General features: G+C 43.4%; 10 protein-coding genes and 1 long non-coding RNA gene across 12 annotated transcripts; 4 read left to right on the forward strand and 7 right to left on the reverse strand.

The window, feature by feature from the left end:
• The first annotated feature begins 679 nt into the window (after positions 1–679).
• On the forward strand, positions 680–2,785 carry LOC6538538. 2 transcript variants are annotated; one of them, XM_015193422.2, is made up of 4 exons: positions 680–1,136; positions 1,355–1,854; positions 1,921–1,999; positions 2,059–2,243. In XM_015193422.2, exons 1-4 carry the CDS (start codon positions 932–934, stop codon positions 2,094–2,096), a joined length of 822 nt encoding a protein of 273 aa, XP_015048908.1. In that variant the 5' UTR covers positions 680–931; the 3' UTR covers positions 2,097–2,243. The 2 variants fall into 2 exon arrangements, with proteins under 2 accessions (XP_015048908.1, XP_002099060.2); XM_002099024.3 differs by adding an exon at positions 2,337–2,785 and having other exon boundaries at positions 684–1,136; positions 1,921–2,284.
• Positions 2,786–3,187: 402 nt separating this feature from the next.
• Positions 3,188–4,815, forward strand: LOC6538539. The gene is made up of 3 exons (XM_002099025.3): positions 3,188–4,132; positions 4,196–4,412; positions 4,480–4,815. The coding sequence occupies exons 1-3, from the start codon at positions 3,290–3,292 to the stop codon at positions 4,671–4,673; spliced, it is 1,254 nt and encodes a 417-aa protein (XP_002099061.1). The 5' UTR covers positions 3,188–3,289; the 3' UTR covers positions 4,674–4,815.
• LOC6538540 lies at positions 4,801–6,269 on the reverse strand. Its single transcript, XM_002099026.4, has 2 exons — positions 5,141–6,269; positions 4,801–5,077 (listed from the first exon to the last, which is right to left on the reverse strand). The coding sequence occupies exons 1-2, from the start codon at positions 6,204–6,206 to the stop codon at positions 4,893–4,895; spliced, it is 1,251 nt and encodes a 416-aa protein (XP_002099062.1). The 5' UTR covers positions 6,207–6,269; the 3' UTR covers positions 4,801–4,892.
• Positions 6,270–6,669: 400 nt separating this feature from the next.
• LOC6538541 lies at positions 6,670–8,206 on the reverse strand. The gene is made up of 3 exons (XM_002099027.4): positions 7,602–8,206; positions 7,013–7,541; positions 6,670–6,948 (listed from the first exon to the last, which is right to left on the reverse strand). The coding sequence occupies exons 1-3, from the start codon at positions 8,154–8,156 to the stop codon at positions 6,764–6,766; spliced, it is 1,269 nt and encodes a 422-aa protein (XP_002099063.1). The 5' UTR covers positions 8,157–8,206; the 3' UTR covers positions 6,670–6,763.
• Positions 8,207–8,680: 474 nt separating this feature from the next.
• Positions 8,681–10,216, reverse strand: LOC6538542. The gene is made up of 3 exons (XM_002099028.3): positions 9,595–10,216; positions 9,004–9,532; positions 8,681–8,938 (listed from the first exon to the last, which is right to left on the reverse strand). The coding sequence occupies exons 1-3, from the start codon at positions 10,141–10,143 to the stop codon at positions 8,754–8,756; spliced, it is 1,263 nt and encodes a 420-aa protein (XP_002099064.1). The 5' UTR covers positions 10,144–10,216; the 3' UTR covers positions 8,681–8,753.
• An 18-nt stretch (positions 10,217–10,234) lies between these two features.
• Positions 10,235–12,089, reverse strand: LOC6538543. Its single transcript, XM_002099029.4, has 3 exons — positions 11,445–12,089; positions 10,856–11,384; positions 10,235–10,777 (listed from the first exon to the last, which is right to left on the reverse strand). The coding sequence occupies exons 1-3, from the start codon at positions 11,997–11,999 to the stop codon at positions 10,593–10,595; spliced, it is 1,269 nt and encodes a 422-aa protein (XP_002099065.1). The 5' UTR covers positions 12,000–12,089; the 3' UTR covers positions 10,235–10,592.
• A 376-nt stretch (positions 12,090–12,465) lies between these two features.
• On the reverse strand, positions 12,466–14,053 carry LOC26535729. Its single transcript, XM_015193423.3, has 2 exons — positions 12,888–14,053; positions 12,466–12,820 (listed from the first exon to the last, which is right to left on the reverse strand). The coding sequence occupies exons 1-2, from the start codon at positions 14,005–14,007 to the stop codon at positions 12,621–12,623; spliced, it is 1,320 nt and encodes a 439-aa protein (XP_015048909.1). The 5' UTR covers positions 14,008–14,053; the 3' UTR covers positions 12,466–12,620.
• Positions 14,054–15,900: 1,847 nt separating this feature from the next.
• Positions 15,901–17,335, forward strand: LOC6538545. Its single transcript, XM_002099031.3, has 2 exons — positions 15,901–16,984; positions 17,046–17,335. The coding sequence occupies exons 1-2, from the start codon at positions 15,949–15,951 to the stop codon at positions 17,249–17,251; spliced, it is 1,242 nt and encodes a 413-aa protein (XP_002099067.1). The 5' UTR covers positions 15,901–15,948; the 3' UTR covers positions 17,252–17,335.
• Positions 17,045–18,350, reverse strand: LOC120321710. Its single transcript, XR_005561410.2, has 2 exons — positions 17,933–18,350; positions 17,045–17,866 (listed from the first exon to the last, which is right to left on the reverse strand). It is a non-coding gene; the product is annotated as an uncharacterized LOC120321710 (long non-coding RNA).
• A 96-nt stretch (positions 18,351–18,446) lies between these two features.
• LOC6538546 lies at positions 18,447–19,967 on the forward strand. The gene is made up of 2 exons (XM_002099032.4): positions 18,447–19,619; positions 19,701–19,967. The coding sequence occupies exons 1-2, from the start codon at positions 18,500–18,502 to the stop codon at positions 19,898–19,900; spliced, it is 1,320 nt and encodes a 439-aa protein (XP_002099068.1). The 5' UTR covers positions 18,447–18,499; the 3' UTR covers positions 19,901–19,967.
• Positions 19,968–20,165: 198 nt separating this feature from the next.
• LOC6538544 lies at positions 20,166–21,909 on the reverse strand. Its single transcript, XM_002099030.4, has 2 exons — positions 20,808–21,909; positions 20,166–20,752 (listed from the first exon to the last, which is right to left on the reverse strand). The coding sequence occupies exons 1-2, from the start codon at positions 21,871–21,873 to the stop codon at positions 20,556–20,558; spliced, it is 1,263 nt and encodes a 420-aa protein (XP_002099066.2). The 5' UTR covers positions 21,874–21,909; the 3' UTR covers positions 20,166–20,555.
• Between the last annotated feature and the right edge of the window lie 86 nt (positions 21,910–21,995).

A 21,995-nucleotide genomic window follows, 5' to 3' on the forward strand; every position in this document is an offset into this window, starting at 1 on the left:
TTGAATGTCGGGGACCATGAAATAGTGTCCCAACTAGTACGCCTGTAAATTGAAAAATATTTCCTAAAAATAAAATATTATCTACCAGCAATTAACGCGTTGCATTATTTGTTTAAATACACGCGTAAGTATGTATATGTGAATATTTTACTCTTGAGATAACACAAAATTGTTGTCTACTTATCACGTACTCACCGTATCTACATCAGAAAGCTGATAAAAGCTATTAAGCGATAGTCTAGTAAAATAATCATGCCTTGAAGAGATAGATATTTACTAAGTTCTCAAGGTAACGCCAGAAAATGTTAATGATTATTTATTTCCAGTTCAAGCAACAGCTTTTTTCACCAAGTCAAATCGTATAATTTTTTCAAAATATACATTTTGTACTCTTACTGCTCCCTGGATTCCAAAATGGTTTGAGTTCACATTTAAATACATGTTCAGCACTAGATACGTACCCATGGGTGCAGCTACGTATGTCAGGTTATCAGGTATTCCCATCACCACGCTGCTAGCGCTGATAAGCCCGGCGCCCAGTGCACCACTGCCCCACCGCTGGGAGAATGCCAAAGCTCTGGCAATTATCACCCACTGCCTCCGTCTCCCGGTGGAGAGTGAGACTTTGGGCCAACATGACCGGCGCACGGATGCTCAGTGTTCGCACTGCGGACGAACCAGTTAGACGGGCAGTTGGCATTGCTTTTGGGGCGTTGATAAGTGCGCACCTCAACTCACCCACCTCGAGTGAAATAAAAATAACATCGCGCTTCTGAAATAAGAAAAACACTCTCGATAAGGAAAGGCGACGCAAAACAGTTGCGCCGCACACTTCGTACCGGGCACAACGCCAATTCGCAGCCAATTCGCAGCCAATCCGCTTCGAACCGTTCACCGCAGAGTGAGCTCACTCCGGCGGAATCCCAGTGCCATGCCCGATAACAGCAATAAGTTCAGCGCCTCCAGCGATGTCCGCATTCCGGCCTGGATCAATGAGACCTACTTCAAGCGGCTCCTCAAGCGCGAGTTTCGCGAGTTCCGTCGCATCCTCAACCTATCCATCATCCCGGCCACACCGCCCGGGGAAACCTACACCTCGCTGCTGATGCGCATTGTCATCGACATCGAGTTGAAAGGTTAGTCAAATTTCTCCATATAAAAACTTGAATTTAGCTATACGATCGTAAAATAATCACGCATACGCACTGTTGCCTTGTTACAAAAGTCGTAAACAAACGCTGCCACCCTATAAGTAAATATAGAAATTAATTACTATTCGATTCAAATCAACTTGCTTTACTGTATATTATTTTGTATAATATTTCAATATAACACATATTTAATCACTCCATAGATGGATTCTCACAGCAAAAGTCGTACATAGTAAAGACCATGCTGGACGACGCCCAGGGAAATGGTGGATTCGTGAATACCCTCAACATATTTCCCAAGGAGAAGATGATGTACGAGACGATTATACCCAACTTGGAACAGCTCTACGAGGAGGCTGGACTGAGTGTGAAGTTTGCACCAAAGTGTCACCATGCGGAGGACATCAAGGGAAGGATCTGCCTGGTCCAGGAGGACTTGCAAACGAAAAAGTATCGAAATATCAATCGCCTCAAGGGCTTCGACATGCCCCACATGCAACGAGTGCTGGAAAAATTGGCGGAATTCCATGCAGCTGGTGCCGTTTGGCGACAGCGTAAAGGACCATTTCCCGATGATTTTCAGAGGATATACCTACCCGCCAACTACCAGAAATCCAAGTCGTATCAGGCGAGACTCCAGAGCTACAAAACTGCGATGGCCAGTTGGGGTCTGGCCGATCACGAGCAGTATGTGAGTCGCATTGTAAGTAGAACAATCGCATAGCTCATGTTTATATTCAATAACAACGATTTGATGATGTATTCAAAGCCCTCGGCCGATCAATTTGTGCAGTCCTACGCCCGCTGCTTCAGCAACAATCCGCAGGAGTTTAAAGTGCTAAATCACGGTGATTTTTGGTCCAGCAACATAATGCTAAGCTATACTCAATCTGGTGATATCAACCAGGTGCGTTTCGTGGACTTTCAACTGTGCAAGTGGGGTAGTCCGGCTCAGGATCTCTGGGAACTTATCATATGTTCGGCCAGGCATAGTATACGAATACAGAATTTTGACTACTTCATCAGGATATACCACACACATCTGGTGCGATGCCTAAAGATCCTCAAATACGGCGAACGAGTGCCGATGTTGAGGGAGATGCATATGAGCATGATCAAGTACGGATTTTGGGGTAAGACCTTAGCTTATTTATATCCTTAAATTATGAAAAACTTCCTCTTCAGGTTACTTTACCACCTTCACGCACCTGGTGTTCATTCTGCTGCCACCGGATACGGAAGCCAGCTTGGTGAAGCTCACGCAGCCGGGGGAGGAGGGAGATCGCTTCCGGTCCAAGGTCTACACAAATCCACTCTACGTTCGCTCTGCCCTCAGCATATTCCCTTTTTTGTATAGACGCGGTATCCTAGACTTTTGAAGCTGTTTAAGTCAGTAACTAGTAAAATCGAAAATAAGTCTATAAACTTTTATTAAAAACTAAAAAAGTTATTAAGCAATGAGATTAATTTATATTTTCATTACTTATTCAATCTCGTTTAGACTGTTACTTCCTTTAGAATACAACTAAAGATGATTTTAACTATCAAAACTATTAAGAGAATAAAGCATGTATGTCTTCAACACGTAAAAATCTAAAAATAAATACCTAACCAAGTTGAAGCGTTCTAGAAAATTTGTTGCTGTAAAACCTATAGAATGAACACCTTGGATAAGAGCCAACTCATGCTTATCACAACAGGTGCCTGTATTCAGATCACGTTTTATTTATTCCACATACATAGCAAAAACAAGTAAAACATCACTAACATAAACGTTAAATATAATTATATCTCTTTTCCCCACTTAGGGCTATTGACAGAAATGATTTTCGCTTTGTTGTTATCAGCCATAAGTTCCACATTTCTCTATAAACCGGTTTCAGTGCCATGGATTCCACATGCATATACAAATGTACATATATGTACTTAGTATTATGTATACATAAATCAGCTGATAAGCCAGCGCAAAGCTGACAACAGAGAGAGCTTTGCAGAAGCTCTATCTTTCTCCCAGCCGTCACATGTTTCGCCCCACATTCTTGATTCGATAGCCCCCAGCGCAAGTTGCTGCTCAGCTCTCTGTTTTCTATTCGGTGCGGTCAGGTGACTTGGAAAGAAAAAAAAAAGAAAAAACTACAATGGGAACCGGCAGCAAGAACTACCAGGCTCCGGAATGGCTAACCGCCGAATTCCTGCAGGATGTGCTGAAGGAGCACTTCAAGGAGGAGCAGCTGGCGGTCACCGAGTTGCTGGTGAAGAGCGCCCAAGTGGGCGACCAGGCGGTGGGATTTGCCAGCGAAATGCATCGGGCCAGCTTCAATCTACAGCGGGGCATTGCACCAAAGAGCAAGTTTTCGGTGATTGTGAAGGATCATCCCAAGGGACAAACGGGTGCTGTGGCCCAGAGGAGTAAGCTCTTCAAGCGCGAGATTTTGGCATACAAGGAGGTGCTTCCACGTGTTCAGGCCCTGCTCCAAACGATTGGAGATCAAACGAAAATTGCACCCACCTGTTACTACACCACGGAAGCGCCGGAGCCATTCCTGATTCTGGAGGACATGCAGTTGTCCGGCTTCGAGAACTTCGAGCGCGGTCGCCTGCTAAATCTGGACTATGTATTGCCCACCATCGAGAAGGTCGCCAAGCTGCACGCCTGCAGCGCCCTCATCGCCCAGGAGAGCCCCGAGGTGCTGGAATTCTTCGACGAGGCGCCCATCTCCCGGAATCCCGACCGTCGTGACTTCCTCACCTTCTTCCCCGTCAACATTCGCTGCGTGGCCGAGGAAGTGGCTCACTGGAAGGGCTACGAGGAGATCACCGAGAAGATGTTCAAGCTGGCCGAGAATGTCCTGCAGAGAGCGCTGTCCATGTTCGAGAGCTCTGGCAAGGACTTCCGCGTCTTCAATCTCACCGATCTGTGGATCAACAATCTCTTGTTCCACATCAACAACGAGACCAAGGAGCCAGATGATGTGGTCACGGTAAGTTATTCATATCATTGAATCTATTTGAACACCACTGTAATTTATCTCTTTGTTTACCAGTTGGACTTTCAGTTGGCCTATGTGGGATCCCCAACCATTGATCTCAATTACTTCCTCTACGGATCCTTGAACGAGAATGTACGTAAGGTTCACTTTAAGTATATAGTGCGGGAATACCAGAGAGTGCTGCAGCAGACGCTGGAGAAGCTCAACTTCAAGGGACACATTCCCACTCTTAAGGAAATCCACATCGAGTTGATCAAGACCAGTCTTATGGGTATGCGCATTTATATCCCTTATATAAGTACTATGATTTTTTTATACTATACTATGGTTTTTTTCAGGTGTCATTGGCGCCACTTGCCTGACTCCCCTGATCTTCCGGGAGGGAGCTGGTTTCGAGAACCTCGAGGATCTGAACTCGCGCACTGAGAGCGGTGATCGTTTCCGCAGGGAAAATGTCGAAAACCCCAAGTACCGCGCTTTCCTACAGCGAACTATTAAGGAGTTCGAGCTCTCAGGATTCCTGGATGAATAATATGCACAAGGAGAACAAAGATTACGTTACATTCGATCAAAAGTATTCGGGCTTCCACACATGTAGAGTAAGCTTTCCAGACAAATATTCCATGAGTATTTTTACACCCAAATTAAAGACAAATATGTTGATTTTAAAAAAAGGAATTCTAAATTGGAATGGTACGCATGTTTATAAAGGCATCAGGAATATCAATTTATTATAACTATATGAAAAAATTCAGAGATCGATAAAGTATCCAACTTCTTCGTATTTGGGCAACAGCTTTTTGACATCTCGAACATAAATTTCACTAAGGTAGGATTTTTGTCTGACTTCCGGATCTTGAAGTATTTCGTTTACTTTAAACTCATTCGCCTTAATGGCCGCAAAAAGTGGCAGGAATGTGGTTAGAAGGAAAAAGTCTGTAAAAATATTAAAAAAGCTGGACTTATTGTAACAAGCTCATAATTACGATAGGCACTTACCATAAAACTTGTGTCGGTAAATTTGCTTCCATAGACCATCATTGGTGGGCATCACGCCCTTGTAGCCCACTTTCTTTAAGGTGTCCTCCAGAACCGAGAAGTAATAGTTAATAATATCCTTTCCGAGATCCCATCGCTGCTCCGGCTCCATGAGCATGTACAACGAATATTTCAAGTCGACTGTAATGGGACACAGGTTACAGGCTTGGAAATCAATGAACATGACCTCCCTATCATTCTTGAACATCATATTCCGCAGATGGAAATCGCCGTGACACATCACATAGTATCCATCGGGTTTAATGTTCCTTCGATGCTCCAGCATCACGTTACCCATGCGCTCTATGAGGTCCCCTTTTATTTTCTCAAAGTGTGGCTTGTACTTTGTAAGTTCAGGTATCTGGTCCAGCATTTTCAAGAAATTGTCCATTCCAGTAGTAACCATTGGATCATTCAAAACAGTTGGCATTTCCATCATGCCATATTTGAAGTCCTTCAAGAGATCCGGCTGCTCATTCAAGAGCTTCATGCTAACAGCGTGCCATTTGGCCAGTTTGGCATAAACTGTTTCTAATTCGGTCTGGGTGATTGGACGCTTGCGGATGACGGAGTATCCCTGCGGCACCAAATCCTCGAATATCATCACCTGCCTCGGCTCCACACTGTGGTAGATGCAGGGCACAAATAGCTTGGTATCGTCCCCTGCCTCCCGAAGGATTCTCTCAAACTCGGGCAGCGCTGTGGTGTAGGATCTAACCTCGGTGTCAAATAAGTGTGAACCGCTGAGCAAATCCTTTTTGTGTCCTTCCTGCTCCGGCATCGTCTTGATGATCAGCGGCTTGGAGAACTTTCCCTTCGAAGTGGTGTACTCAGCGGTAGTACGGAACATGATGCTGGCATAGTGATCTCCTTGGGCACTCGCGGGTGTGATTTTGAGATCGGTTACCTCCAGTTCCGGACACTTTTCGCTGGTCCTCAGAACGTCGGCAATAAACTGGGCATTCAGCCATGCCGGAGCCTCCAACTCATCGGCATTGAACTGTTCTGTATCTAGGCTATCGGGCATTTTAAGTTCGCGGTCTCGCAATCGACGACTATTCGGAATACTTTACGATCTGGTTGTAGTAAACCCCCCTAAGTTGCCACTCATTATAAAGGTTGGGTAAATGAGCTTTCGAAAGCGGTTTGTAGCTTTTTACACGAAACTTTTCGATTTTGTGTGAAATACCTCTATTGATCTGCTATCTTATCAATGAGCATTGAAATCGCTTTTACAGGATACATACCGCTTATTCAATAGTCACTTACAAATCAGATAGCATTTCAAGGTTACAAAAATTGTATAGAATCGAAATTAAATATATTTTTAGTATCCCCGTTTTTCGAATTATTTTGTTTTTTTGCCGGGTTCCCAAATAAATCTTCCATTCTGAAAAGCTTTCTTCAACCAAGAACAGGTATTGCTTATAAATGATGATATGCCCATAAATGTTTAAACTTTAAGCTTATATGAAAAGTTTCTGTGGCTGTCTGATAATAAGGAGTGTATTTATTTAGCTAAATGTAAAGTTATATTATTTATTCACTTGGTTTTTACATTTTTTTAAATTTAAAACAATCGGATTAAAGATTTTCAAAATACCCCAGTTCTTCGAACTTAGGCAGCAGCTTCTTGACATCCCTGAGGTATTCATCCAGAAAATAAGTCTTTTGTTTCGTTTCCGGATCCAGCAATACATATATCAGCTTAAAAGCATTCGCTTTCATGGCGGCCATCATCGGCATCATGCTGGTCATCATGAAAAACGCTTAACGAAGTACCGAAGTATAAGTTTAAAAGTCAGCAGGAGTTGTTACATTTTAGTCCCTTACCGTAATCCTTATGGCCATGGATATGCTCCCAGATCCCCTTCAAAGTGGGCATGACACCCTTGAAACCCACTTTTCTCAGAGTCTCCGCCAGCACAGAGAAATAATAATCGATATATTCCTTTCCGAGATCCCAACGCTCCTCCGAATCCATTAGCATGAAGATGGAGTAGATTAGGTCAATGGTAATGGGGCAAGTATTACTGATCTGGAAATCCACCAGCATTACGTCCTCGAAGTCACCTGTTTCCTTGTTATTTTTAAACATCATGTTGCGGACATGAAAATCACCGTGACACAGCACATAATATCTATTTGGCTGCGGATCAGTGCGGTATTCTTCCATAACTTTGCCCATCTGCTGCATGTAGTTGTTCCTTATTATTTCGAAATACGGCTTATACTTCGTGAGTTCCGGCACCTTGTCCAGCATTTTCAAGAAGCAGGTTATTCCAGTGGTCACAATGGGATCGTTCAAGAAGGTGGTCATGCCCCACATACCATGCTTGAGTTCCTTAAGGAAGTCAGGTTGCTTAAAGAGACAACAGCGCACTTAGTTAGTATTTATTTCGTAAGTGCACCCTTAAGTTACCTCATTTAAGACCTTCATGCTGACCGCATGCCATTTAGCCAACTTGAAGAAGGCTTTCTTCAGTTCCTCTTTGGTGGCAAGGCGATCTCGGATGACCGAGTATCCCTGTGGCACCAGATCCTCGAAGATCATCACCTGCCGCGGCTCCAAGCTGTGATATATGCAAGGCGCATAGAGCTTGGTCGCATCTCCTGCCTCCCGGAGAATTCTCTCGAACTCCGGCAGTGCTTTGCTGTACATGAGGATCTCCGTTTTGAAGATGGGCGACTGTGAGAGCATATCCTTTTTGTGACCTTCCTGCTCCGGCATTGTTTTAACAATCAGTGACTTGCTGAACTTCCCCTTGACGGTGGAGTACTGGCAAACAGCTCGGAACATGATGCTGGCATAATGATCACCCTGGAAAGTTGCTGGACTTATTTTCAGATCGGTTACATGCAATTCTGGATGCTTTTCATATGCTCTTAGAGCGCCTTCGATAAACTCCGCATTTAGCCAAGCTGGTGGATCCAGCTCATCCGCATTAAATTGCGATGAATCTACGTTTTCCGTCATTTTTCCAGCAATATTGCAAGCTTTTACTCGACTGACTACTGATCGATTGAGTTTTGGCGAACGTTAATGCAACGGGCTCATTTCATTCCATCCTGATTACAGATATCAAATCGCCAAAGCTTTGTTTGACAAATATATTTTTATTACAAGAGACAAGTTAATAAACGAAAGCTATATCTGCGTAATCATGACAGTCTTTTCTTGAAAATATCTAAAGCTTAACAAGTTAGAAAGCTTCTAACAAAACCTATGCACAATAACGTCAAGTCATGATGTTAGGCAAAATTTTTAACAATTATACACAAACAATACGTGCTTGCATATGAAAGCCAAACAATAATAAACTTATTATTTATATCAAAATTGCGTAAGTTGTGGCAAAAACTTACCGTTAATTGCCACTTAAGAACATTTTACAATCGGTACTTAAAAATATAATAACAGATAGTGATGAGTTGTGTGCAAACATCAGAATCAATTCTTAGTTAAGCATCGATAGTACTATAATATATGAACTTTACATATTAATTTGTAGTGCTGATTTATTGGTATTGCTATTACATAAATCAAACTTAGAACTTATGCTAGTTTATTAAGTTATAGATCATTAAAGTATCCTAATTTTTCGAATTTGGGCAAAAGCTTAGAGACATCTTTAACATAGGCGTCTAGGAAGTAGGACTTTTGTCGGGCATTTGGGTCTTGGATTGCTTCATGCATTTTGATATCGTTTGATTTCACGCCCACCATCAGAGGAAGAAATGTGCTTATTAAAAAGAAATCTGAAATGAATTAGTATAATATGGTGTTACTGCTACAGCTTTGAATTCTGACTTGACCCTCTTACCATAATACTTGTTGTTCTGTATCTGCTCCCACAAACCGCTTTGGGTAGGCATTTCCCCCTTGTAACCAATTTTCCTGAGAGTGGCGACCAAAACCGAAAAATAATCGTTTATCAGGTCCTTTCCCATTTCCCAGCGCTGCTCCGGCTCCATCAGCATATAGATGGAGTAGGTCAAGTCCACTGTGATGGGACACAGATTGCTGAACTGGAAGTCCACCAGCATCACGTCATCGAAGGCTCCCAACTCCTTGTTGTGCCTAAACATCATATTGCGAAGATGGAAGTCACCGTGACACAGTACGTAGTACCGATCGTTTCGCCGATACTTGAGATATTCATGCATCTCAACTTTCAGGCGTTCGAGATAGGTATCTTTTATCTTTTCGAAGTGAGGTTTATACTTCCTTAGCTCCGGAATTTTGTCCAGCATTTCAATAAAGCTTGCCATGCCAGTTGTTACAAAGGGATCAGTATCGATAGTGGGCATTTCGAACAAGCCATACTTGAATTCCCTCAGGAAATTTGGTTGCTAATGGAAAATAGGTTGTTAAAAGGATATTCCGGATATATTCTATAAGCAATGAAGCTTACCTCATTGATGACTTTCATGCTGACCGCATGCCACTTGGCCAGCTTGTCAAAGGCCAATTTCAGATCGCCCAGTGAGGGAGGACTATCGCGAATGACGGTGTATCCTTGTGGAACCAGATCCTCGAAGATCATCACTTGCCGCGGCTTCAGGCTGTGATAAATGCAGGGCACAAACAGTTTGGTATTATCTCCCGCCTCTCGGAGAATCCTTTCGAATTCTGGAAGGGCATGGCAGTACATGCCGATTTCCGTTGCGAATAAATGCGATTCGGACAGCATGTCCTTCTTATGTCCTTCCTGCTCCGGCATTGTTTTGATGATCAGCGGCTTGGAGAACTTTCCCTTCGGAGTTGTGTACTCCACTTTGGTGCGGAACATAACGCTGGCATAGTGATCTCCCTGGGCAGTCGCTGGTGATACCTTTAGATCGGTTACTTTCAGATCCGGTATTTGCTCATACTGGCTCAGAATTCCACCGATAAACTGAGCATTTAGCCAAGCTGGCGCCTGAAGTTCGTCGGCATTAAATTCAATATTTTGGCTCTCCATTTTATTGATTCTATAGGTTTTGTTCGAGCTGTGGTACAACCGTTCAGTGAGCTCTCCCAACTATTAGTAAAATAAACTTGCCAAGCGACGATCATTTTAAACAAAACCTGAGAAGCTTTTATTGAGCTTTTGAAGTAGTTAGCGAAATCGTTATTAAGGTATATTTTCACAATATTCAATTGCTTGTCAAACATCTTAATCTTATCTATTGAACTTTCCAGAACAGTTTGTAGGCTTTCAACTAGGTGGGCCAAACAAAAGTTGAGGTAGTAAACAAAGTTGTTATGTCCTTGCTGGAATATCATTTCCGTTTCCTGTTTTAGTAACAATATTATTTAGTAACAATATATTTTAGTAACAATATTAACAATTTTAGCTTTTTTAAAAAACATCAACATATACTTAAATATGTATAAAACAATAACAAAATGGGTTTATATAAATCAAAGCTATAGACCCTTAAAGTAGCCCAGTTGCTCGAATTTGGGCAATAGTTTGGAAACATCTTTTACGTATGTATCCAGAAAGTAGGTTTTTGGGCGGATTTCCGGATCCTGGATGAGGTCCTTCATTTTGAAACTATTCGATTTGATGGCCAAAATCAAGGGCAGAAAAGTGCTCAACAAGAAGAAATCTAAAAGCAAATTAAGGAACACATTATTATAATGTTCAAACTTTTCACAATTCATTTTTGGATGAGTGCCTAACTTACCATAATACTTGTTCCGATGCATCTGCTCCCAGAGTTTCGCTTGGGTGGGCATTTCACCTTTGTATCCAATTTTCTTGAGAGTGGCTACCAATTCTGCAAAATAGTAATTAATCAAGTCCTTTCCCATTTCCCTGCGTTGTTCCGGCTCCATCAGCATATAGATGGAATATGTTAGATCAATTGTGATTGAACATAGGTTGCTAATCTGGAAGTCCACCAGCATGGTATCCTCGTGGGCACCCGTCTCCTTGTTGTTCTTGAACATCATATTGCGAAGATGGAAGTCACCGTGACACAGGACGTAGTAGGCATCACTCCTCCGATTTTCATGGTATTCTCGCATCTCAGCCTGCAGTCGTTCCAAGTAATTATCCTTTATCTTTTCGAAATGAGTCTTATACTTTCGCAGCTCTGGTAATCTGTCCAGCATTTCGATGAAACTCTGCATGCCAGTCGTTATAAAGGGGTCATTATGTATGGTGGGCATGTCGAATAGGCCATACTTAAACTCCTTGAGAAAGTCAGGTTGCTGGTGGGTAAAAAAGTGGTTAGGAATATGAAACTCTCATAAATATTGAGTTAAACTCACCTCCCTAATAAATTTCATGCTAACTGCATGCCATTTGGCCAATTTGGTGAATGTGGTTTTGAGTTCCTCCTGAGTAACTGGACGATCTCGAATGACATAGTAGCCCTGCGGCACCAGGTCCTCGAATATCATCACCTTACGCGGCTCCAGGCTGTGGTAAATGCAGGGCACAAACAGTTTGGTGTGATCACCTGCTTCTTGGAGAATCTTTTCGAATTCCGGAAGAACCTGGCAGTACATCCCGATCTCGGTTTCGAACAGATGCGATTCGCTGAGCATGTCCTTCTTGTGTCCTTCCTGCTCGGGCATCGTCTTGATGATCAGCGGCTTGGAGAACTTTCCCTTCGAAGTGGTGTACTCAGCAGTAGTACGAAACATGACGCTGGCGTAGTGATCTCCTTGGGCACTTGCAGGTGTGATCTTTAGATCGATCACTTTCAGTTCCGGGGCATCTTCGTACGCGCTCAGAATTTTCTCTATGAATAGAGGATTCAGCCAAGCCGGTGCCTCCAGTTCGTCGTCGTTGAATTGTTCCGCATCTAACTTGTCGGTCATTTTGCTTGTTATTGTTGTTGTTCTACAATCTACTAGATAAGTGCACCACGACTGGTCTGAGTGGCGTTGTAGTCTATTATGGAAAACCCGATCACGGACTTGTCGCATTTTAAGCAAAATGCATGAGCTTTCAAATGGCTTTGGCCAAGCTTTACGTATACAACACCACCCACTGTTCAATAATCAGACGTAACTTCCTATACAAGGTGGGGCTGATCTATTAATAACGCATCAATATAAAAAGTTATAATTAGTTTTCTTTTATAAGCGAGTGTATCTATCCGACATCAAACATTAGAGATCGCAACTTCTTTTCTACATGTCACTAGATACTGGCTAACAAAAATTAAACTAAATCAAAGTTCTGGAAGCAATATATACACTTAATGAATCTTTTTGATTATTATAGTTATTGCTGATTAGAACGCTTTCCAATGAAGTAACGAAAGGTAAACAAAAGCGTAGATATTGATATAAGTTTATTTTTATTATAAGTGGTATATAGATTGTACTTTATAATTGTGACTAAAATATCTTAACCTAATATATAATTCTTCTATTTTCTTTGCATACAATTTGTCTAGTTAATACTACATAACACAGGTGAAAAGTGAAGCATTCTCATTGATCGATATCAAGTAGACCCTCTGCCTCAAAAGTAGGCAAAAGTTCGTGCAGAACCCTCTGGGCAATCGGATTCCTATAGCAGGCATCCTTGAAATTTATGGCCCGCTGGTTGGTTTCCATTAGGGCATTAAAATCGGCATCAGCAGTCTCCACATTTCGCTGGATTGGAAACACTGAAATGGATGTGTGGGCAGCTGGAAATCAGGAGAGGAATTGGCCAGTTAGCTTCTACAGTTTATGAATGGTTTCATCTTCACTTACCGTAGAATTTCTTCTGGTGCAATTGCTGGTGGAACTGATGCAAACTTGGAATTGTAGATTGGTACTGCAGTTTTCTCAATGTGTCCACGAAATAGCCGAAATAGTATGCAATCAGCTGCTCCTGTTGGTTCTGGTGAAGATCGAACTCCAGAGAGGTATTCAGGAAGTAGAAGAGATCCAGGGCCGGCGATCCCCAGGCCGTGTATTGGAAATCAATGATAACCACGTCAACTGGCTCCCCGGTCTGCTCGTCGTACTTAACCAGCACATTATTGGTCCAAAGATCTCCATGGGCCAGCACATTGATGTGTCCGGGACTAATGTCGAAGATTTTTTTGCCCAGTTCCATGTAGATGGGCACCAGGGCCTCCATCTTCTCCGCGTACTTCTCATATCCTGGCCACTGAGCCACACGGCGAGTGGCCGCCTGGAACATGCCCACAAATGCCGGTTCATAGTTGTCGGTGTAACGATTGAAGAACCCGCGATCGTAGCTCTCCAGGATGTGATTCTCGCGTTCGTTCAGCACCGCCGAAGTGGCATGCATCTTGGCCAGCTTGCGGAGCACAATTCGAGCTAACTTTTGATCCAATCCAACCAAGCGATCCGGCATCACAAAGCCACGTGCATTGAGATCCTCAAAAATCAGCGCCGAGTTGTCTACATCCACCGCCATGGTTTCTGCAAAGATCTGCTCCGCATCACCGATCTCCCGGAGGAGTGCCTTCTGCTTGGGCAAGACCTGCTCGTAGATAACCATCTCGCGGTTGAATATGTCGTAGGGCTCCATGGCATTCTGGGCAAACTCATTGCCCTCAAAGGTGGACTTTACAATGTAGTGACCCAGTTGGGAGCTACCATCGCTCCTGGTGAACTGTGCCTTCACACGGGTGAGGACGCCACCGTAGTTTTCACCCTTGCCCAGGGCAGGATTCACCTGGACCCAATTGATCCTGAGGCGTTGATCCTTGTAGTATTTGCGCAGGGCATCCTGCAAATAGCTCTCCGTTAACCATTCAGGAGCATCCAGGAAAACCGAACTTTGTTCCTGCACAGGAGTCTCGGAAACGCTGAGCCTGGGAATGGCATCAAGGGCACTAATCAGATCCGAAACCGACATATTGAAAGTGATCTTTTACTGTAGGACTTGTGAATGAGATTGTGCCTAAAACTGAGAGCACCGTCGCTTTTATGGCGAAAATTTTGGACGCCGTCAACTGTTCCCACAGCTCCTAGATATGAAACCGTATATATCCGAGGGCCCTCCGTCACAACTGTGATTAATATAACCATAAAATCACAGATTTTGAGGCTGTGAACGTGTGTGCCTACGGGCGTACAGATTACACTTTTTATTGCCTCCAGTCCGGCAATCTGAATACCCAGATTCACCTCTCGCGCCATGGCTACCGCCTAATTGTGAATTGTTTGAGTTTGCCAAAGGCAAGCCAGTTAATCTTTATGGCACCTGGTGTGAGTTTAGGGATGCAACAGTACTCGTATGTGCTTTTTTAGTAATTAAGCTGGCTCGCAAATGCTAAACGATTCACAGCCATATCATTCCAAAAGCGAGTGATTTGTTCGAATGCTAACGTCAAACGCTGCGAGAAATCCTAGGGATATACGCCAAAAAGTACTTATTTTAAATGACAGAATGAACTCATTATCTTTTTTGAAAAGTTCATTAGACTCAGGGCTTAGGTTACCAAGTGTTTGGATTTCCTTTCTGCTTAAATAATATTAAATACTATACGATATCAAATCACTTTTGTTATCTAATAATTTTTAGTTTTTTTGGACCTTTATTAAAATACAAATTGAAAATGAAAATAAAGTATGTTCCATTTTGTCTGTATAATACGTTTATATATGCATTTCCCACAACCTTATTAAACATTTTTATTCTGATTATCATAATTAGGCTTGGTAAACTTTGTAGGTCTTATACTGATAAGCCCAGTTTACTTTGTCTAGGTAAATACAAATGAGTTTTTAAACTATTTCTCAATGGTTTATAGCTTCCTTAAAAAACTCGTTTATTGCTAAAGTGAGTCCAAGTAGTAGCTTTAAACATACATCTACGAATGCTTTAATATTTATTTTAAAACATGCTTTTTACTATTTGATCACTTCTGATACAGTGATCAGACTTGTACTAAAATATTCTGTAAAAATGTAACAATTTGACGAATACTTTTGAATAAATATTTAAATAGTTACTAAGGCAGTCTAGGCAAACATGTAAGTAAGATGTCTCAGTAGTTGAACACACAATGTAATTCGTAAGCTCTGCGATAAAAAGTCAGTCTCAAGTGGAACGTGTGTAAATTGCCCCTTTAAAAACGGCTTACATAAGTCAATGAATGTCGTCGATGGCTAAATTATGATGATGAATGGGTCGACGCGTGATAAGTCGAGCGCAAAAATTAAAACGGAATAAAAAGATGAGCCTTAATCCTACAATTTGGATGCCTCAAGCCTCTAGCCTCAAGCGAAGTGGGAACTTTCCTGGGATTTCGAGTATCTTAACGATGCGAACGGTGCGCGTCTGTTCCCCGCACATAAATCCAAAAGATACTATATCTGCGCCAGGCGCAGTGTTGAGCAATTGCACGATTCTTGGCACACGATACACATATTTGAGACCTGTTGCCAAACGGAGCTAATCCCAGGCCAAACATCAAGTTTGTTTGCTCATAAAAGTCCAGAGCGTTAACCAAAAGTCAGATGAAATAAGATGTGAAAAAAACGCAGATAGGAGCCCAATACACTAGAAGAAATTAAATAAAATATGTTAAGGAAAAATAGATCACTATTAAATCAAGTAAAGAAAGTGCTAAGTGTTGACATCTAAATGACACATTCAGGATTAAAACGTGCTAAGGACTTGGTTATTATTACTTTAGACAGAAGTATTTCTCCAAGTGCAGCAAAAGATCACATACAAGGCAAAAGTTAAGTGCACTGTGACTAGTGTGCGTCACTTGGAGGTTGTATAAAAGCAGGCAGTCTACGGTTGGTCATCACGGTTCAGTCGGAAAACTAGAAGCAAATTAACAAGATGGCAGCGGCACCGGAATGGCTGACCCACGACTATATCGAGCATGCACTTCGCTCCCACTACAAGGATCTAGGACTAACCATAACTAAGCTGCAGATTAATCCCGCTTTGGGACCCGGTGAAAACTACGGCGGTGTTCTGACCCGCGCTCGAGTGGAATTCACACTGGCGAACAAGGAGAAAAATCTGCAGAACCTGATTGTGAAGACGGAAATCGATGATGACGAGTTGACCCAGGAGCTGATGGCTCCGTATGATATCTACAACCGCGAGATGACCATCTACCAGGATGTGCTGCCCAAGTGCAGGGAGCTGCTTAATGAAATCGGAGATACCGAAAGACTATTTCCCACCGCCATCTATGTGGATCGCGAGCGTATGGCCATCATCTTCGAAGATCTTTCCGTGGCAGGTTATGTAATGGCCGATCGAGTGCGTCGCCTCAACGAGGAGCACACCCACCTCATTCTCCGGAAGTTGGCCAAATTCCATGCCGCCACAGCGGTGTTAAACGAGAGGGAAAATGGGTGTCTAGAAAGCTACGATCGCGGCTTCTTTAATCGCTATACAAACGCGTATAGTGGCTACTTTGTGGGTGGTCTTCTGGCCGCCGCCCGCTGGATGAGCAAGGTGCCCACGTTGGCCCACTACGGAGAGAAGCTGTTTGCCTTGGCCCCGCACTACATGGACATCGGCAGGGAGTGCTTCGCACCCACGCCGGGTCAGGTTAATGTCCTGGCCCATGGCGATGTGTGGACCAACAATGTGATGTTCAAGTACGATCCGACTACGGGACGACCCGTAGATGTGCTGCTCATTGACTTCCAGTACTCCTTTTGGGGCTCCCCCTGCATCGATCTCCATCACCTGTTCAATACTTCTTTGAAGGAGCCACTTCGCAGAGATCAGCAGAATGGGCTGTTCCAGTTCTACCACAAGATATTCACTGACTCGTTACGGAAGCTCAACTACCGTCAAAATCCGATTCCCAGTTTGCAGCAATTCAAGTTGCAGGTGGAGCAAAAGAGATTCTTCGGTAGGTGGCATACTTAATCAGAAAATTGAATTGTTTTTTAATAATTATATATTCTTTACAGCTTTGCATTCTACGGTAGTGGTGCAGCCAGTTATGATCAGCCAAGATCCCACGGATGCCTGTTTCAATGCCTTGATGAACGACGATGAGCGTGGCACTCGGTTTAAGAACCGATTATATAACAATCCTACAGTGCAACAAAATTTACATTCGCTGGTTCCCTTCTTCGATAGAAAGGGACTGCTGGAGGTTAATCAGACTTGTTAAAGGGTTAAAGGGATATGTTTTATTGGGTTTCCACGTTTTATGTGTTTTAGGTTTAATTATAATAAACTTTCTCATTTTAAATTACATTTTTGTCTATAGTTTTTGGGATGTTTGACTTTCTAATGGCCGAGTAACTAGTGTAATGCTGTTGAGACATTTTTGAAGAAAACATAAACTGGCCAACATGTCGTATACGCTATTTTTAATGCTCTGAGATAAGATTAACACTTGTACGCCTAACTGCGTTTTAACTATTTTTAGTTAAAAACATGAAAGATATTAATGTGTGCGGTGCGATCACAAAATCAAAAGCAAATATCAAAAAAAAATCGAATTTACAATTTTTATGTTTTACTACAAAACAACCATTTTATTTGTTTGCTCACAATATAACACTTGAATTAATAAAATTTTGCAGTTTAAAAAAAAAAGAAAATAAAAGTGTATATGCATCGTTGGATACATAATTTGAACATGAAAAGATTCTCAATGTGTGGGATATGTCACAGAAACCATTCAGGAAAGGTATTCGCCCAAAAGTAGGCAATACAACATTCAGAGCTCCTCTAGAAAATAAACAGCTCGTAAATCCTCGAACAGATGAAAATAAACAGACTGTAGTAGATAAAGGAAGAACCCATATATATATAAAAGTTTATTTAAGATTGTTGTAGGCTACACCTGAAAGTATGCAGGGTAATCCTTATCTCGTCCACCCATTATCTTTGCACTTGAAAGCTTGTTTAACTAATTTCCTTCTGGGCTATTCTGATGTGAAAATCCTTGTGAAATTCATAGATGCCGACTGAGTATTATACAAACGTAGAAAGTGCACTACCAGGAAATAAAAAAAGCTATTGTGAGTCCGTAAATAGCTCAACTATATGAATGGGCAGATGGATTTATGGGCTGTGAAGCAGATTACGTGAGAACGAGAGCGATCTGCGATCTTTAGACGCCACGTCAGCGACATTCGCCATGAATTACGGCGGGCACACTTACATCATATATAGAAGCGTGCACCGAATCCCGAGATCTGGCGGCTGTTATCTCACCCTGTCAAGTGTCGCGCTCCGAGCTCTGCGGCCTATCTAGTCAGCTTTAGATACTCGCGAGTCACTGGTGTACGAATCCGAAACTACGGAATCTACGGGCAGCTGCTACGTAATTGTCTGAGCCGGCTTGCTTTACGGCTACCATAATGTGGGATCTATTGTCGGCGAGATTGCCTCTTCCGGCTGCCTATAAATGGGGCCTCCGACTGGTGCAAGCGGTCCAGTACACAAGTTGAACATCATCATGGTGGAGCAGGGCAAGGAAGATGCTACCGAATTTCATCCGGCGCCAGAGTGGCTAGATGAAGCCTACTTGGAGCGCCTGCTCAGGGATCTGAAGAGCGATCCGGGACTGAAGATCACCGATTTGTTGATTAAACCCGCCACTGCCAAGGGCGACAACTATGCCAGTGTGATGACACGCGTACGGATTTTGTATCTGAAAAGTGGCGCAAAAACTCCCGAGACTGAATACTATATTGTGAAGACCACCTATGAGAACGATGCCTTTGCCGCGGGAATATTCTCGCAGTACCAGGTCACCACCACGGAAATGCGAATGTACGAGAAGATCCTGCCCCAGTTGAGTGCCCTCATCGAGATGACTCGCCAGCCGGAGAAGATATTCGCCAAGACGCTGCATGTGGACTACGAGCACGAGGCCATCATCTTTGAGGATCTTGCGGTGACCAAACATGTCCTGGCCGATCGTCTGATCGGTTTCGATCTGGAGCACACCCACTTGGGACTCCGGAAGCTGGCGAAGATGCATGCTGCCGCTGCTGTGCTGAACGAACGTCAGCCCGGATTGCTGACCAAGTTCGATCACGGCATCTTCAATCGTCACACCCAGGCCTTTGCGCCCTTCTTTGTGAACATGGTGGGCGTGGCCGCGGACTTTGCCAGCCAGTGCCCCGAATTGGGTGAGCGCTATGCCACCAAACTGAAGAAGCTGCAAGAGCGAGTGATGGAGTACTCCACGCGGGTTTACGATCCCCAGCCGGGAGATTTCAACACATTGGTGCACGGCGACTATTGGGTGAACAATGTGATGTTGCGCTACGACGAGAATAAGCAGCCCCTGGACATGGTCCTAATCGACTTCCAGTTCTGCAGCTGGTCCTCGCCGGCGGTGGATCTGCACTACTTCATCAATACCTCGGTGCAGACCACCATTCGGTACGAGCAGCAGGACGCCCTGTTTCAGTATTATCACACGGTGCTCGTGGAAACGCTCAAGGATCTCAACTTTGGTGGCTACATTCCCACTCTGAGGCAGTTCGTCCTGCAGCTCGAAAGGGGCCGATTCTTTGGTGAGTACAGGACCCATCTGGGATGAGTTTCAAGTGCACATTAATATTGTTATTAATATTTATTTGTATCGTGTTGAATAGCTGTCACAGTCGCTCTGGTCTGCCAGGCCATATTGACCAACGACCAAAACGCCGATGCCGACTTCAATGCTTTGATGAAGGATGACGAACGAGGACGCAACTTCCGGAAGGTATTGTACACCAATAAGAGATTGCAGGACAATCTCAAACGCGAGCTGCCACGCTTCGAGCGAAGCGGTCTACTAGATGTACTCGACTGAATGGAGTCCATCATTTCCTCTTTGATATCAAATATAAATAAATACAATTTTAATTTTGAAAACAAAATGTTATGATTAGAAGTTCATTTTTAACTTCCATAATGACTATTAGTACACACAATGGATCTTCTGTAAATTGTTGCTTTCATAAAACTATATTAAATAGGACGTTTAAAGGCAGCAGATAATCAGGGCAACGGTGCGTATGAGTTATAAATGAGGCGCCATCTTCCTTTTATAACTTTTAGCCAAAGTACACAGTGTATTATTATTGTGTACCTATTCTAGGTTCTTTTATTTGCTGAAACATCTGTGTTTATCGTGTGCCGTATCGTACTTGTTCCTATTTCACCACGATTCAAGGGCTTGTAATTGTTATCTGCTAAGATTTTACTATTGTTTGCACCTTTTGTTTATCAAGAGTTTAGCACTATCTTGTGAAAATCAAGTCGAAAGCGTTATTATCAGTCATGAACACTGTGTTTCATATAAAAAGGTCAGTTATGGCCGAATGAAATACATCAACTGCAATTAAGAGTGTTGATAAGTGTTTTACCAGGAAATTATAAGCAACGACGTAGTTGGGCCAATACGTACTAGAACTTAATAATTTGTTTTTTTTAACTATTTACATGTTGTCGAAATGTGATTCTCATCACATCTCATCCAGCAAACCAAACTGATCCAGAAAAGGGAGTGTGACGCTCAGTTTCTTTTTTATGTTTTCCGGTTCATAAACGGAGTTCTTGAATCGCATTCCACTTTCGGAGCTGGACAGAGCCTGCTCAATAGAAGCATCCTCCTTGCCCTCGTACTGCATGACTGGCTCAAAAATCAGGGAGCAAAAGATGGCTGTAAATCACACAATTTAAAACAATTTTGATCAAAATTAAAGAACTGAACCCACCATAGAAACCTCTTGAGCGGAACTGCAGTTGGAAGTCGAACAAACTGGGTATCCGACCAGCAAACTTAAACTTCCTCAGTGCCTCCACCAGTCTATAGTAATAGAACTGAACCAACTCCGTTTGATGTTCCAAGCGAAGATCATCCTGCAACGACGTGGAGAAGAAGTAGTGCAGATCGATGGCCGGCGAGTTCCACACGCTGAACTGAAAGTCGATGAATATCGCATTGGTGGGATGATCCTTTGCATCGTACTGGAACATAAAGTTGGTGGTCCAAAGATCTCCATGGGCCAGTGTCAAAAAGTCGCCGGGATTATTTGTCGTCGATCTTTCGCCATAGTCCATCAAACGTTCGACCAGCCTATCGATCTTGGCCTTGTACCGCGGGCCCAACTGCTCATCCGAGGTAAGGGAGCGGGACAGAGCCTCGAGAAGATTGGTCATGATCGGTCCATATGCCCGGGTGTGCTTGTTGAAGAAGCCACGATCATAGTTCTCGGCGAAGATTCCCGGCTGCCGCTCGGCGAGAACCGATGAAGCTGCATGAAAGAGGGCCAGTTTCTCCAGCACCAGGTGGGTGTGCTCCAGATCCAGCTTCTTTCGGCGGCAGGCCACCTTGTACTGATCCAGCGACATGTCCTCGAAGATAATCGAGTCCCGCTCGCGGTCCACATTCATGGTGGCCGCAAAGAGCTTCCTGGGGTCCTTGAGCTCCTTCCTCACCATATCCGACAGTTGGGGCAGGATGTGCTCGTATATGTCCATCTCACGAGTGTAGACACCATAGTGAATGAGCACATCGCCGGCTGGATCCCGGTCAGCGAATGTGGTCTTGACCAAGAACGTGGTGTCCTGTTTGCCTTTTGATGCCTTGGTCGTGTACTCCACATTGATGCGGGTCATCACGCTGCCGTAGTTTCCTCCATTGGCGACGGCTGGCTTTGTGTGCAACTTCTCCAGCTTCAGGGTGTTATCCTTGTAGTATGTGCGCAACTTATCCTGCACATATTCCGTGGTGAGCCAAACTGGCGCTGGATGAACTTTATGGGTCGGTTTCTCGGACATGATCCTATCCGTAACTCAGGGCTTTCGCTTCTGCGACTTTGCGGACGGTTTCCGGCCACTTTTATAGCAATCTGTAGTGTATATGATAAGTATAGTGCAAGTATCTCGTGGCAACTAAGTGC

This window comes from Drosophila yakuba, chromosome 3R, assembly GCF_016746365.2.
Source record: "Drosophila yakuba strain Tai18E2 chromosome 3R, Prin_Dyak_Tai18E2_2.1, whole genome shotgun sequence".
Taxonomy (NCBI): Eukaryota; Metazoa; Arthropoda; class Insecta; order Diptera; family Drosophilidae; genus Drosophila; species Drosophila yakuba.